At 46.2% G+C, this 15,630-nt stretch overlaps 1 protein-coding gene across 1 annotated transcript in view; it reads right to left on the reverse strand.

Annotated features, from left to right (window-relative positions):
• znf574 (zinc finger protein 574) overlaps nt 1-15,630 on the reverse strand; it is a 39,582-nt gene that overhangs the window by 8,616 nt on the left and 15,336 nt on the right. The window contains exons 3-9 of the mRNA XM_080767660.1: nt 14,150-15,542; nt 12,117-12,310; nt 10,009-10,188; nt 9,268-9,365; nt 5,941-6,035; nt 2,878-3,026; nt 1,288-1,575 (exon numbers count right to left, since the gene is read on the reverse strand). Of these exons, the coding sequence (XP_080623786.1) occupies nt 1,288-1,575; nt 2,878-3,026; nt 5,941-6,035; nt 9,268-9,365; nt 10,009-10,188; nt 12,117-12,310; nt 14,150-15,542 (2,397 nt within the window). The remainder of the gene's footprint in view (nt 1-1,287; nt 1,576-2,877; nt 3,027-5,940; nt 6,036-9,267; nt 9,366-10,008; nt 10,189-12,116; nt 12,311-14,149; nt 15,543-15,630) is intronic.

A 15,630-nucleotide genomic window follows, 5' to 3' on the forward strand; every position in this document is an offset into this window, starting at 1 on the left:
TTGGTGGAAAAGTAACCCAGTACATTTACTTTATTTATTTGAAAACTTTAGTTACTAGTCACTTTGGCAGGTTTTAATTATTAATACAAAACCTACAGTAACTACTCCAAGACATATACATTTCAGCCATTTGAAAATAAGCTAGCTTGTAGATCGGCAATTTTCAAAAGGTTTTTAATACATATGAAAACTTGAAATGAGACATTCTGCATAACGAGTACTTTCACTTTTGGTATTTTAGGTACATTTTGATGCCAATACCTTTGTACTTTTACTCAATTTCATTTTGAATTCCGGACTTTTACTTGTGTATTATTAGTATCAGAATTGCAGTATTCGACTACTTTTTCCACCACTGTTTTTACGCACACAGTCTCACACACACACACACGCACGCATTTCCACCACTCAAACCCAACCAGTCATTTATTAACATAGGGTCTCACCTTTTTTTTCCAGCAATGACCCGGAAATATCGATCCATGCTCGTCAGGAGTGGACAACCCAATGCCGTATTTATTAACGATCATTCACGATTTATCGCTCGACTGCCGACAGTCAAGTAATCAAAAGCTAAAGAAAGTGTCTGAACAAAATGTACAGACGGACGAATATAATCCCTAGCCTTCAGTCCGGGGGCGTTGTGGAGGACACAGGTGCTGAAGGTTGCCAGGGAGCGGCGTTTAGGAAAAGCTTTATTGGCAAAAAAAAAAGTTTGTTAGCATCTCTGCACGCAAAGAAAAAAAGCCTAAGTGCACTCGAGACAAAACTCAAGGTAGCCTTCTGTTTTTGTAAAGATTCAAGCAAACTGTGTAAAACCGCACGGCTGAAAATGTGCTTTTATGAAATATCCGACATATTTTGGAAGTTGCTTCTGAACATGTGCTATTGTGCTGTGGGGCCCAGAGTCAATTGTGGTCCACGGCCACCCACCCGGTCGGTAAAATAAATGTATAATATTACATACAGAGATGCAATGACAGCTGAGTTGACCAAAGATTGGCTGAGCCCAGTGGCTGCAGCGTCATCTGGAACCATTAAATCAGTCCTACGCCCAGCGATTTGCAGCTTCAGAGCCCATTTCAAGGTGACACAGACGTCATCATGGATGTGCTAGATAGCATAGCATGTAGCCAAAAGATTGATTGTATTGCTGTATTCTTGTATTGTTCTTTCTGCTTTGGCAACGTAAACGTATGTTTTCTCATGCCAATAAAGCTCCTTTGAATTGAAATTGAATTGTGTGTAAAGAACACTCCCCCCGTCCCTTTCCCCCTCCCGGCTCACCTCGAAGGGCCTCTCGTCCGTGTGCGTCCTCATGTGCACGTTGAAGGTGGAGGTGTAGGCGAACTCCTTCAGGCAGATGTCGCAGCTGAAGCGCGGGCGGCCCTTGGAGCGCGCCACGTTGCCCTGCAGGTGCGCCAGCATGTGCTCCTCCAGGGCCTCGGCGGAGGCGAAGCGGCGCCGGCACGGCGTCACGGGGCACTTGAGGGGCGTCTGGCCCGTGTGGGAGAGACGGTGGAGGTCCAGGCCCTCCTGGGTCATGCAGCGGTGGCCGCACAGGTCACACTCCACCTGGGGGGGAAGGGGTTATATAATTTACTGCCATGAACGTCTTTACAACGACCTCTACCCCTCCATATCCGCTCTGCTCCCTCATTAGAGGCCCTTAAGTCCGTATTGGAGACCCATTTCTTCACCGTGGCCTTCGACATGGCTCGATTGTATAATTTGTTTAAACGTTTTTAGCCCCTTTTTTATTTTCATAAATGTGTCATGCATCATGCAGATATGATCATACTATGATCTGTTTTTCTGATCTAGTTTTTTGCCTGTCTTGTTTTCCTCTTTCTAACCCTGTACAGGCCTTTGGCCGACCAGTGTTCGTAACGTGCTGAGTTGAGTCGAGCGCCAAAAGTGTCTTCTTGCTTTTTTTATTGATTAAGTTACAGCCACCGTCTGAATGACCTTCGGTTGCTAGGCGATGGAGTAAACAGAAACTGACCGGACATGAAGAGTCAGCTTTCCTTCTGCCTCTACTACCCTCTAGCAGAGCCAATTGTTTAAAAAAACAAAATCCAATTATCTCTGATTATCTTCCCAGATTGCGTTTTTGATCCAGCAGTGGTTCCCTATGGAGACACAAAGAGTCTCGTTTGTGTTGCCATAGGGAGTTATAGCTGGTTATCAAATAATTGCCTTAGGAGTACGACAAAAACAAAAACATCCATTAAATGCGGAGAGTAATCGATAGACCTCCCAAAAAGTCATTTTGGGGGTTGAACTATCCCATTAAGCCCATCGATCGACATACAAGCTCATTGCAACGGCCATTTATGCCATTTATTCTTCGCCTATAATGACATGCACCAGCCGGGGCGCCTGACGGAGGGGAAAGGAACTGGTTGGAATAACGTGTTCCTTCCACGCGCTACGTCCTACAGGGGAAACCCCCCCCTTCAGGCATTGACGGAAACATAAGGTCAGTCCGTTGCTCTCCCCAGATTGGCAGAGGGAGTGCAGCGCCCAGGATTAAGGTTTACAAAAATCGTAGGATAAAAAAATATATATAACAATAGAGGATATGCGCTTGACATCATCGTCATCATACCCGGAAGTTATGCAGGAATGCCTACAGAGTGGCAAAAACCTACTTTCTGGCCGTGACAGCCCGTACATCCAAACAGAAAAGTCATATTTGGATTGCATTAAATGACTTTAAACAACATTAAATTCACGTCGTCACTCGATCAGCCATTCACTTTATGCATGCGCATACCCTCTATAATGACATGCGCAAAATAGGGGATGCTCAGGTTGAAAGATGACAATCAAAAGGAACATCCCTTTAGAGTACTAATGACTAATGACTCTCACCTGTCCGGTGCAGCGTCCTCTGCCCTGGCCCCGCCCTCTGCCCAGGTTCCTGTCCTGCTCGTTGGTGGGGCAGCGCTGCAGGTGGATGTCCAACACCGACTGGTTGATGAACTGGGAGCTGCAGTGTTCGCACGTCGCCGGCTCCTTGTCTATGGGGGTCACAACACAGCACTATGGGGGTTATTACAGTGTTAAAGGCTCCTTGTCTATGGGGGCCACAACACAGCACTATGGGGGTTATTACAGTGTTAAAGGCTCCTTGTCTATGGGGGTCACAACACAGCTCTATGGGGTTATTACAGTGAAAACACACGTCGCTGCATGGCTCCTTGTCACAACAAAACACGGCCATTTGGGGGTTCGAGAAAAAACCCATTAAGACCTGTAACGCATCTGTGTCACCTTATACCACTTTTAACGATTAGTTTAAACTTTAGCTGTGGAAAAATAGCAGATGTACAAGCTCACAACGCGTCGACAAGGCACCGACAAAACATTTTTGTTGCCTAAATAAACTGTAGAATTACTTAAATTAATTTAGTTGACTGATATGGCTAAAACTATATGGAATTGTATTCAAACGACTATGAACGAGCACACACACACACACACACACACACACACACACACACACACACACACACACACACACACACACACACACACACACACACACACACACACACACACACACACACACACACACACACACACACACACACACACACACACACACACACACACACACACACACACACACACACACACACACACACACACACACACACACACACACACACACACACAAAGTGTTGTGGAAAATAATCCATACCCAATCATCTGGGCATTTCAAACTGGCCAAAGCTTTTAACAGTAACACTATAGGTTGATGGTGCAACTTTACTATCAAAAGAGACCTTTTTTGGCCAATAAATAAATAAATAAATCTGGAGCTGCAAAACATACGTTGATGTATTCTCCTGAGCTGCAGCCTCCCACAACACCAGTAGCACCAGTGGAGTTTGTATGTACTAGTAGATCGGATAATTTTTTACAATGTAATAATTTTTTTAGCTGCACATTTTGACCCGTCCCTGTGCTGAGCTGAACCATAGAGTTAGGTCTGAAGTGATTCAAGTATTTACATCCACATGCAGCTCACACTTCTAAATATGTCTGCAGCCTGTGTCTGTGTGTGTGTGTGTGTGTGTGTGTTCGTTCATAGTCGTTTGAATACAATTCCATATAGTTTTAGCCATATCAGTCAACTGTTTTATCGTTAAAAAAATAAAATAAAAAGAGAATTCCAGCAAACCAGCTAAAAAAAACAAAACAGTGCAGGGTAGATAGCGACAACAATTGTTGTCGACGTAAGCCTATAACATGTTAGATCCCTTTAGAGAACCATTCCATTCCACCGGAGTATAGCCTGTCGTATGTAGGCATCTTTCCAACCAGTCAGCTCCCTGGTGGGAGCTTCCATTTAGACCTCTAATAAGGATGATCTCAGCCTATGGCCCTGGATTGATTCATGGATCAATCTCCTCCAATCATCTTCCCACAGAGGAGGAGGAGGAGGAGGGCTACAAAACCATAGCCCCCCCTCCCACCCACCCCTCCTCCTCCTCCTCCTCCTCAAACCTCGTCCGACCCCCTGACGCGAGATGCTGTCCCGTCCACCCCCCTCCCCTTCCCCATTCGAGGTTAATGAGGCCCCACCTGATTAAAAGCAAGCATCAACGTGTTTGACCCAATTTGTTTATCTCCTCCTCCTCCGTCCGTCCGTCCGTACGTCCGTCCGTCCGTCCGTCCGTTCATTCCACATGGGACAGAGGATCAATGGTACCTCATTGACCTAATGTGTTCGATGCGCGCGGGGGGGGGCACGTACAACCCATAGACGTATACATAATAAGCCATTGAGACCGCAGACCGGATTCTACAAACATCTTCTGAATCATGACAGTTTTCTGATGAAGAACCCTATATGTTTTCATAATGTCAGTCAGGGTTCTCAAACTATTTCAGGGCAAGGACGACTCAAAAATGATCTGTATTCGGCCACCGACCCCCCCCATCTGAAAAGGTTTTGTACACCAGGGAGGGAACCCCCAGAAGTAGAAAAGGTTTGAGTAACAAATGTTCGCTGTGAAAGATATATATTATTCAAATATTTGCGCCCACGACAATAAAAAAAAAAAATAGCAGCTCTAGCGCGGCACTACGAGCTGGTAGAGCTGCAATTTTTTCAACAGCTCAAGTTACAGTGGTTAAAAGCTATAGTGTACGAGGCGACACAGATGCGTTCCAGGTCTCAATGGGATAAACAAGGTAGGCCACCGCAGGGACAACTGAGGAGGCCATTTATTGCAGGCTTTGCATCAATCAATAGCAATTCACTGTAAGCCAAAGTGATGGGGAGCATCATATTTATAATGGCTTCCCATTAAGAACTAAGCGAGTGCTTTTGAAAGCCCGGCTTCTGGATTCCGCGATGCGTATACTTTAGTTTCCGCGTCGTCTGGTTCTTATACCTTCGTTAATCCTTACCCGAACGCCTCTGCACTAAACAGAGACGCACATCAAAAGCTGTGAACGTGACGTGGGGAAAATAAATAAATAATAATAATAATCACGAGGAAAGCGGTAAAATGAGACTTTCATGGTTGTTTTCGTCTCAGATTTAGTCCGACAGAGCGTCACAGTATAACTCTATGGGGACACAAAAGTGACACAAAAGTAGGACCCGGCAGTATCTCAGGAGGGGGCGCTCACGTCACAGCTAAAATACTGAATATCAAATGTTCAGTAAGTTTACTTCTACTATATTGTACTTTTACTCCAATACATGTATTTGACACCTTTAGTTACTCTGTACATTTGGATTACAAAACATACATTAACCACTTTTGCCCTATTTCGGCCATTTGAAAATAGCCGATCTTCCATATGGACAAATGGGACGGAGGAGGCCCCGACTGATACGCGCCACGCTTTTTTGGGGCCGTCGAGGAGGAGACAAAATGTCACATGCTGTGCCGAGTCTGACCCCTGAACTCTGACCTTGGTGACCGAGCGAGTGCAGGTCCAGCTCCTTCCGGCGCTTGAAGGCCACGCCGCACTCTGGGCACGGGAACGGATGGGTGGTGTGGAGGAGTCTGTGGCACACACACACACACACACACACACACACACACACACACACACACACACACACACACACACACACACACACACACACACACACACACACACACACACACACACACACACACACACACACACACACACACACACACACACACACACACACACACACACACACACACACACACACACACACACACACACACACACGTCAGAAAAAGAGGATGATGTTGCACTGTTGCCTGCTAATTACAGAGAGAGAGTACCAGTAGGGGCAAAAGTGTCGCTGTTGTGCCAGAAACAGAGAGAGAGATAGTATTGCACTGTTGTCTGCTAATTACAGAGAGAGAGAGAGAGAGAGAGAGAGAGAGAGAGAGAGAGAGAGAGAGATAGAGATAGAGATAGAGATAGAGATAGAGAGAGAGAGAGAGAGAGAGGGGGGCAGGGGGAGAGGGGAGTTGCACCACTCAGTTCACACGGGAGTGATTTTTATTTTTTTCTCTGTTGCTGGGTAAAAAAACTAAACAGAAATGTGTAAATGTATCACTGTTGTATTAATAGCACACAGTAGGACATAAGGTTCACTATCTCTCTCTCTCTCTCTCTGTGTTTCTGGCACAACAGCGACACTTTTGCCCCTACTGGTACTCTAAACATCGGGACATAGTCACATAGGTTGGGACATAGGGACAGCTGTTCCTTGGAGTGGTTGCACCACTCAAAAAAAAAAACATCTACTAGGGAGGAAACCGCAAGACGCCGCCTTCCCTACTTCAAGGACACGTTTAACCAATTTTAGGCGGATCTACAAGCTCATAGCGCGCCACCGAGTGGTGCGCTATGAGGTTGTAGGTCTGCTATGTTTTTTTAAATCGTGAAAATGCGGCACAAATCTTTGAAAATTGAACATATATTCTTTCAGACTTTCTTATTTATTTCGACGTCATGCCTAAATGGTTTAATCCCCCGTTAAAAAGAGGAAAACAACTTGTGTGTTTTGCTGTATAAGCTGCCACTCGTTTGTCTGGGGGATTATTATTATTCACATATGCTTAGCTCTGCTTCACGTTAACCCATTCTGGGCGAGAACCCCTTCTTTTGGTGTTAGCATTACGTTATGCTTTAGCTATTGAAAAATAGCAGATCTACAAGCTACGAGCTTGTAGGTCTGCTATTTTCGAAGAATCGTGAAAAGTGACATGAAAGTGTCTGAGAACGACTGACATAGAAAAACAAAAAAACAAACAGTCAGGATTTAGAAGACATTTGCAGAATCGTTCCCAGGTCAAAATGGGTTAAATAAGGGGTATTAGCCACATGTATTGTACATAATAACCGGAGATAAAAATAAAAAAAAGAACCAGTGCGGGGAGGAGGAGGAGGAGGAGGGTGAGTCAGAGAGAGAGAAAAGGGCATAAAAGACTATATTTATCCATCACATAACGTTCCGCTCGATACATCCATACTGCCACAGTGAGAGCAGACATGGATTGGTCGGGGGGGGGGGGGGGGGGGGGGGGGGCATCGGAGGTTGTGTGTTTCGCTGCCCGCTCCGATCGGCTCCTATTTGGAAGAGTCTGCAGTAAATCGGTAGACACGGTGCGCATGGAAACAAAAATGCTCCGCTTGGAAAAATACATTCCTCTCCCATGTATTATGTATGGCACACGGCTACAGGTATAATGGATTTGTAAAGTACTTAACCGCGCGAGAGGCCTCTATGCGAAGGGCGATGCCAGAGATTATCCGCGGAGGGGGGGGAGACGTGCGTGGAGGAGAGGGTCTGGGCCTGGGGTTATTCCCTCACTACTCTGCCATGCCGTTTTACTAGACAATAGCGATCAATATTTCAGTGGTTGGGGGGACGACACAAGTCGGACCCCGAGACAGCCTGGGAGAATTAAAATTGCATCTGCGGGGGTCACCTCTTTTTACCCAGCCAAATATCCTCTAATGAGTAAAGGGGAGATGGTAGATACGATACGTGCACCCTGAACACACACACACACACACACACACACACACACACACACACACACACACACACACACACACAGAGACGTCCTCATTCAAGCCCATAACTAGCGACTGAGAGCGACGGCTCAAGGGCAACAGTTCATTGGCTCACAGAGCACGCCCTCCTGTTGGTTCAGGGGGATCAGTGACAAGCCAGTCCTATAGTCTCTCTCTCTCTCTCTCTCTCTTTGTCACCCCAGTGTCAGTGATGCTCTCTCTCTCTCTCTCTCTCTCTCTCTCTCTTTGTCACCCCAGTGTCAGTGATGCTCTCTCTCTCTCTCTCTCTCTCTCTCTGTGTCTTTGTCACCCCGGTGTCAGCGACACTTCCCTCATGCTCTCCGCTGTCCCGGACACTTAGCGCCATCATCCTAATTTACCTGGGCCCTCTGCCCGTCAATCATCTATAGCAGGCTACGCGGGGCTCAAGGGCACCCCAGACATCTCAGAGAAACGAGGAGGCGTATGGCTTGGCATGCATGACGACGTGTGCCCCGTGTTGGTGTGTGTGTGTGTGTGTGTGTGCGTGTACCGATGTGTGTGTGTGTGTGTGTGTGTTTAACATACAGCTTAAAGGCCATGGCTCAGTGGACTGACACGGCTCAGTTGACGCAGCTAGCTACTCGGGGCGAGATAGAGAGAGAGAGCGTGTTGGTTTATCTAAATCCTGTATATGGGGCTGGTCTGGGTGTGCTCTAAATGGACTTACACACCTGTAAACAAGATTGCTCCCCCAACCCTTGATTGACTGGTGTTTCTTTGTGTTACTACTGTATACCGTAAAGAACCGGTTCCCAAACAGTGGGTCGGGACCCATTTGTGGGTCGTGGGCACGTTGTTATGGGGCCCTTTATTTTTTGTTTCTCAAATTTGTTTTTTTATTATTATTTCAAAGGTCTGCTATTTTTGAAAAGTCGTTAAAATGTGCCTCAAATCTTTCCGAACATTGTCATGATTTAGAAAACGTTTATTTAAAATTTTCGACGTCAGGCCTGAATGGGATAAGCCAGTGTCGCGATTCCTCGATAAAAGACGTTCACGGTTGCTGTGATTGGTTGAGACGGTCGTCTTGTGAGCGAATCTCAAACCAGTTGTCCACAACATCCTGCCATGCTATACGGGTGCTTAAAATGGTCAAAAAAGGAAAAAGATGTGTAGCCATAATAACAAACGGATGGGAGTGGAAGAAATAACACTCTGAATCTATACGGTTAGCAAAGCTGTCCTCACTTGTGGTGATTGAGCTGGTCCTCGGTGTTGAAGCGGGACGGGCAGTGGGTGCAGGGGAAGAGATGAGTGGATCCATCGCTGTCCAACGTGTACACCCGCTGAGAGAGAAAGACCACAGAGACATATTTAATCAATTAATACATTGATTAACAACCCAAGACATGGAACGCTTCTGTGTCACTTAGCTTTTAACCACTTTAACCATTATATTAAACTGTGGCTACAAAAAAATAGCTGATGTGCCATTTATTTATTTTAATCGTGAAAATTTGTGCAAATCTTTGAATATATATATTTTTAATGTGAACATTTGTAACTCAAAGCTTTGCTTCTAGGGTTCCCTGGTAACAAAAGATTTCGAGATGAGGGTCCGCGGCCAACTGCATCATATTTTGGGGGTCGTCCTTGACATGAAAAGGTTTGAATATCACCGATATAGAAACGTAGGCATTTCAGAAAACTGTTAGTATTTAGAAGACATTTGTAGTATCAGCCTCAGGTCTTAATTGGTCACCCTGAAGACGGCAATTTGTCTGTCCAAAACGTTGGTCTCTAATAAACCAATAAACTTTTGGCATTAGCTACGAGTGCGTGGCTATACATTTTTTGATTATTAGTATATTTCCCGTTGGCACCACACAAGGACTGGCGTGCTGTGCACATTTTCCTCTTAATGGGTTAAAAAACATGAAAATGCGGGGCAAAGAAAGTAGTCAATAAATACTTTTCGTTAAAGCGTACCGGTTTGCGTCCGCGCTTGCGTGGCGGGTGCCCGGGGGCGTGTGTGAGCTGGTGTCTCCTCAGGTTGGGGGCCTGGGTGAAGTTCTTCCCACACTGGTCACAGTGGTACGGCTTGTGGTTGGTGTGGTTCATGGTGTGTCGCAGGAGGCTCTGGGAGTTGGTGAAGGACTTCTTACACACCTGCACAGTACGATGGAGAAAAAACAACAACCGCAATACTGAACTATGTTCCTTCTGTCTTCCTCTGTGGGTTCAGCTCTTCAGTTGTACACTGTTGTACAACTTAAAACTTTGTGTGGCATGAACAGTATTTTGTACTGAAACGGTGTAATACTACTCTCTTCAGCAATACAAATGCAATGCATGTAAAACCCAAACTCTGCACATATTTTGGGTGCTCATAGTAGTAGTCATAGTATATTCACACAATACACTCAATTAGCCACACTAAAGGAATGTTTCAAGAGCTTCATTCCAAAAGGACTACAATTTTAATAATGTATTGTACAAAGTGGCTGACCGCCTAAGATTAAAACTAAATAATGCCTTTCAAATGGAGTGTATAAGCACTGCAGTTTAAGTCCTTGTGTTGACAAAGCAACACTTAACAGCTTGGGATCAATACATTCTAGTGGGAAATTATTTTTTAGTGCTTTGGAACATAGGAATCTTAATATGCTTGCCTCGTATTGAATCTGCCCTCGGTGCATCGATCCAAATATCCCAAGCAGCAAACAGAGCACACGACAAGTAAGCCTAGCAAATAAACCCTGCAAATCTATTAAATATAACGAGAACGAGGCCGTGTCAAATCGAAAGCCCCGCTAAAAACATCCGCTGTAACGCGTCGCCAAGATCAAAGTCCCCACGTGTCACACCTGCATGGTGATGTGCACATCAAAGCTAATTAGCTACAGAGCAGAGGGGGCAGGGGGGGGGGCTTCTGGTTGTCACTACTTACCTTTAGTGGTGGAGAAAGTACTCAAATGTCTTACTTGAGTGAAAGTATCAATATTGCAATATAATTAGAAATGCTAGTAAAAGTCTGGAATTCAAAATGTACTTGAGTAAAAGTACAAAAGTATTGGCATCAAAATGTACTTAAAGTACCTAAAGTAAGAGGAGTCGTTATGCAGAATATCTCATTTCAAGTTTTCTAATCTATATATACCGGTATATTAAAAAAAAATAGCCGAACTATACAAGTTCAAAATGTGTCGCTATGCGACGCATTTCAAAAGGGCAAAATGTATATATGGCTGAATAATAGGGCTGAAGTGGTTACTGTATGTTTTGTCATAAGAATATCTATAATGTAACTAGTAACTAAATGTTTTCAAATAAATGTAGTGGACATTAAGTACAATATTTTGTAGTGGAGTAGAAGTAAAAAAGGACTTAAACTGCAAAATTGTATTTACTTACAGTACATGCAGTACTTAAGTACTGCATGTTACTTTCTGTGTGGAGTTTGCATGTTCTCCTCGTGTCCTCTGGGGTAGTTACCCTCACAAAAAACATGCTGTAATCCTGGTCTCTAAACTACCCCCCCTGGCCAGCTGCCTGATGGAGGGGAAAGGAACTGGTTGGAATAACGTGTTCCTTCCATGCGCTACGTCCGGCCGGGGAAACTCCCACCTGTCATGTGAAAAGAAGCAGCTTGGACTCCTCATGCATAGAAGGAAGCATGAGGTCAGTCCACTGCCCCCCCAGGTTGGCAGAGGAAGTGTAGCGCCCAGGATTACATTTAAACCAAACCCTCAAGTGTAATATTGCAATTCTACAACAGTCAGTTACCCTTAAAACTAAGAAAATCGCAGAAAAGAATATATGTTTTTAATGACAGATGTAGTCACTACGACCACAAATGTCCCAAGAAACTAGCTAGCCTAGCCACTGAGTTTGCTAGCGCTCTGGGAGAACAGAGCAGCTGAATTCTTTGTTTTGATTAGGTGGTGAATGGTGCTGGTTTAACCCACGGCTAGAAGCCGTTTCAACCAATCAGATTGCTTCCTCGAAACGACCTGTTAATTGACACTGGGTGAAAAAATGGGTTGCAAAATTGTGGGATAATATACGTTACTTTCCAGTCTCCACGCAGCGCTCACCTTGCATGTGAAGAGCTTCTCTCCGGTGTGGCTGAAGACGTGCGCTCGCAGGAAGACCCGGCGCGTGAAGGTCTTCCCGCAGTGAGGACACACGTGGGGCAGGGAGGTCCGAGCCCAGTCCTGGAGCAGCTTGGCCGGGGGAGGCAGGTTGGTGGAGTCCCGGTCCTGGTCCGCTTCCGCTTCCCTCAGCTCGTCTGAGCAAAACATCAGAGATACAAGTACTGTAAGACGCGTGAAGCGAACGCAGCTTGTAAATGTAGTGGTGTTTTTTAAAGTAATTTTTTTAGTGTGTGTATGTGTGCGTGCGTGCGTTTCTTTTTACGTATTTTTGAAGTTTATTTTGAATATATATTTTTTAAAGTTTTGTTACGTTTGTGTGTGTGTGTGTGTGTGTGTGTGTGTGTGTGTGTGTGTGTGTGTGTGTGTGTGTGTTTTGTGTGTGATACAGCTGCGCGGGCGGGTGGTGTTACAGCGTGACACACACACGCACAGACAGACATGTTCTGCTAGGTCTCATAGTTAGTGCTCACTGCATTCGCAACAAACTACACACATACAAGGGTATGTGTATGTGCATGGTGCACTGGCCTGGTGATATATATGATTTGAGAAAATGTACCCTGTATAACATAACAAATGTGTTGTTTTGTTTTGTATTGCTTTTTGGAGGTGGTCAGGCGAGTGAAAGCAAGCAGAAATATGATTAAGAAGTGGAAATTCTGCAGCGGAGAGGGATTTGATCCTTAGCCAATTCAGTGTGTAACTATGTTGGTGTAGTAGAGTGTAGACTGTAGAGGCCACAGTTTGTTTGCGTTTTCGCCTTTTGCTTATTTTGACTTTTTCTTCCCCCCCAGGAGTTCAAATCAGATTTTTTTTTCTACTCATACAGTAGTTGAATAACCGATTAGCCTAACCCTGACGAAGGCTTGACAGCAGAAATGTGTTGGTCGTTTTTTAATGCTCTTTGCCGAGCTGGTGCCATTTAATAAAAAAGGCCTTTTATACCTCATGACTGCAACAGAGTGCCTTGGACCTCCTTTTCCAGTTAGTTTGATCATACCAAGATGTCATTAGTATATATTTTCCATGATAAATGAAAACAATATATAACCTTTTCATTCTTCCAGTCTGTATACTTTCTATATCGAGTAGTCATTGTGTAATCAACATTAGAACGTTCAGTTTTCAACCTCACTCAACCTGAAATGGCTGGTCTGTCTCTCCATGACAGTATTGTGGCACAACACCATTTTACAGATTTGTCGATTAAATGACCCGAGATTAATTGATTACATTAGAAGAATGTATTTAGCCGAGGACAGCCCTCTGTGTGTAATCAATGTGAAAATGATTGAACACACACTTTGACTAGGCCTGTCACAGTCATTACATAAGACTCGCCTAATCGCAATTATTTTAGATAATCACAATTATTTTGATGAAGTGCCAGACTGGCACTTCATTGTTCTACAATTATTGAATATATGCATAAACGCCTGTACTGGTTATCTGTTAAAAACAAACTCTGTTGCAGTGTCCTCATGTTTGTTAGAAGCATAATTTCTAATTAAACACCAGATTACTTCTTCAAACAGTTATTAAAATCAAGTGACATAATCATAACACCAGTACTCTGTCATTTATCACTCCCTGCTCCAAAAACGAACCTCCTGAATATATAATAATAATATATATAAAATCATTTTGGAACATGTTACCACCTCACATTAACATAACACAAAATGAATTATCTTTCAAATATGCTTTAAAAGAACACTTGTTACAGCTGACCACATGACCATAATGTTATTCTTATTATGTTGCATTTCATTTTTATAGAATAAATTGTAATTATGTATTCATGTACTTTTTGTATGTATTTTATATGGACCCCAGGAAGATTAGCTGTCGCCCCGGAGTCAGCTAATGGGGATCCATTCAATAAACAAAAAAACAAAAACAAAAACGTTCATCCCAATTATTTGTGTGACAATGAATCGTCAACTTCATTTTGTAACGGTGACAGCACCTACCTTTGACTGGACTGTTGCCCGAGTGCTGTGGTCTGCCTCGCTTAGGCAAGGGTGAGATGGACTCAGACGACGTAGGGGAGAGCAGTCTCTTCCTGGGGCTACCCTGAAGGTCAGCGAGAGCCTCCCCCTCCTCCCCGGGGGGGCCTGTAGCGGGGGTGGTGGTGCGGTGCGTCCGGCGGTGGTACAGGTAGCGGGTGGTGTTCATGAACTCCTGCTCGCACTGCTCACAGCGGTGGAGGACCTCGTCCAGGCCGTGCGTGTCCCGGCGATGCGCGGCCAGCGACCTCTCGGCGCCGAAGTCCTCCCCGCAGCGGGTGCACAGGAACGACTCGGACTGGGTGAAGGTAGGCGCGTCGATGGCGTCCTCCTTGTCCTTTAGACCGTTGCTCTGAGAGCAGTCCTCCTCCTCCCCCCCGGGGGGACCGACTACGATCTCCGTCGCCGCGCCCACGCGGTGCTGCTTGCGGTGGTAGAGGAAGAGGGTGGTGTTGAGGAAGCTCTCCCCGCAGATCAGGCAGCGGTGCAGCGCCTCCTCCAGGCCGTGCTGGCTCTTGCGGTGGGCCACCAGCTCCGACACGATGGAGAAGCTGGAGCCGCAGTCCACGCACAGGAGCACCGGGTCGGGCTTCACCTTCTTGATGAGCCCTCGCCGTCGGTACGTTGAGGTCTCCTCCTCCTCCTCCGCGTCCTGGTTGTTACCGGCGTCCGGGGGTTCCGAGGAGTTCTGAGCCGAAGAGGAGCTCTCTGCCGCGGAGGCCTCTTTGGCAGACTGCTGATTGGTCTCTGCCGTCGGTACGGCTTCCGCCGGCGTCTGTGCTGAAGATCCGGTCTCGTCGGAGCCGGGTTGTGCCGAAGATACGCCGTCATCGGCGTCTGGCTGTGCCGAAGACCCGGTCACGTCGGGGCCTGCCAGTTCCGAAGATTCCGTTTCGTCGGGGACAGGTAGTTCTGAAGATCCGGTTTGTGCCGTCGACGGTTCCTCCATATCAGGGCCCGGCAGCGACGACGACACGGTCCCCGGTTCAACTTTAACCTCCACCTGGGCTTCATCGGGCTCCGCTTCCGACCGACCCTCGGCTTCGGGATCGACCTCGACCTCCGGCCCGGTCTCCTCCTCCTCCGCGTCGTCCGGTCTGGACGCCGTGGCGTCGACCTGAAGACACGCTCCCTCCTTGCGGTGCTGCTGCCACTGGTCCAGGCTCTTGAACAGCTCGTCGCAGTCCCCGCACTGGTAGAGGATGCGGGGCTGGTCCGACACGGCCACGCTGCCGACGGCGTGCAGCCTGGTGCCGCCGGGCGCCGCTTTCTTCATGGAGGCTTCCGCCGCCGCCGACTGGGTCTGGATGGCGGCGGCCACGACAGACTCGGCGGGAGCTATTAGCTGGCTGAACACCTGCTGGGACAAAGGAAAAGAGATGAAGGAAACAGAATCACACCCAACCGCGTGAACTAAGCGGTGCAGTGTGTGTATGACTGGTATG

This window comes from Protomyctophum bolini (assembly GCF_963924005.1).
Source record: "Protomyctophum bolini genome assembly, chromosome: 7".
NCBI lineage: Eukaryota > Metazoa > Chordata > Actinopteri > Myctophiformes > Myctophidae > Protomyctophum > Protomyctophum bolini.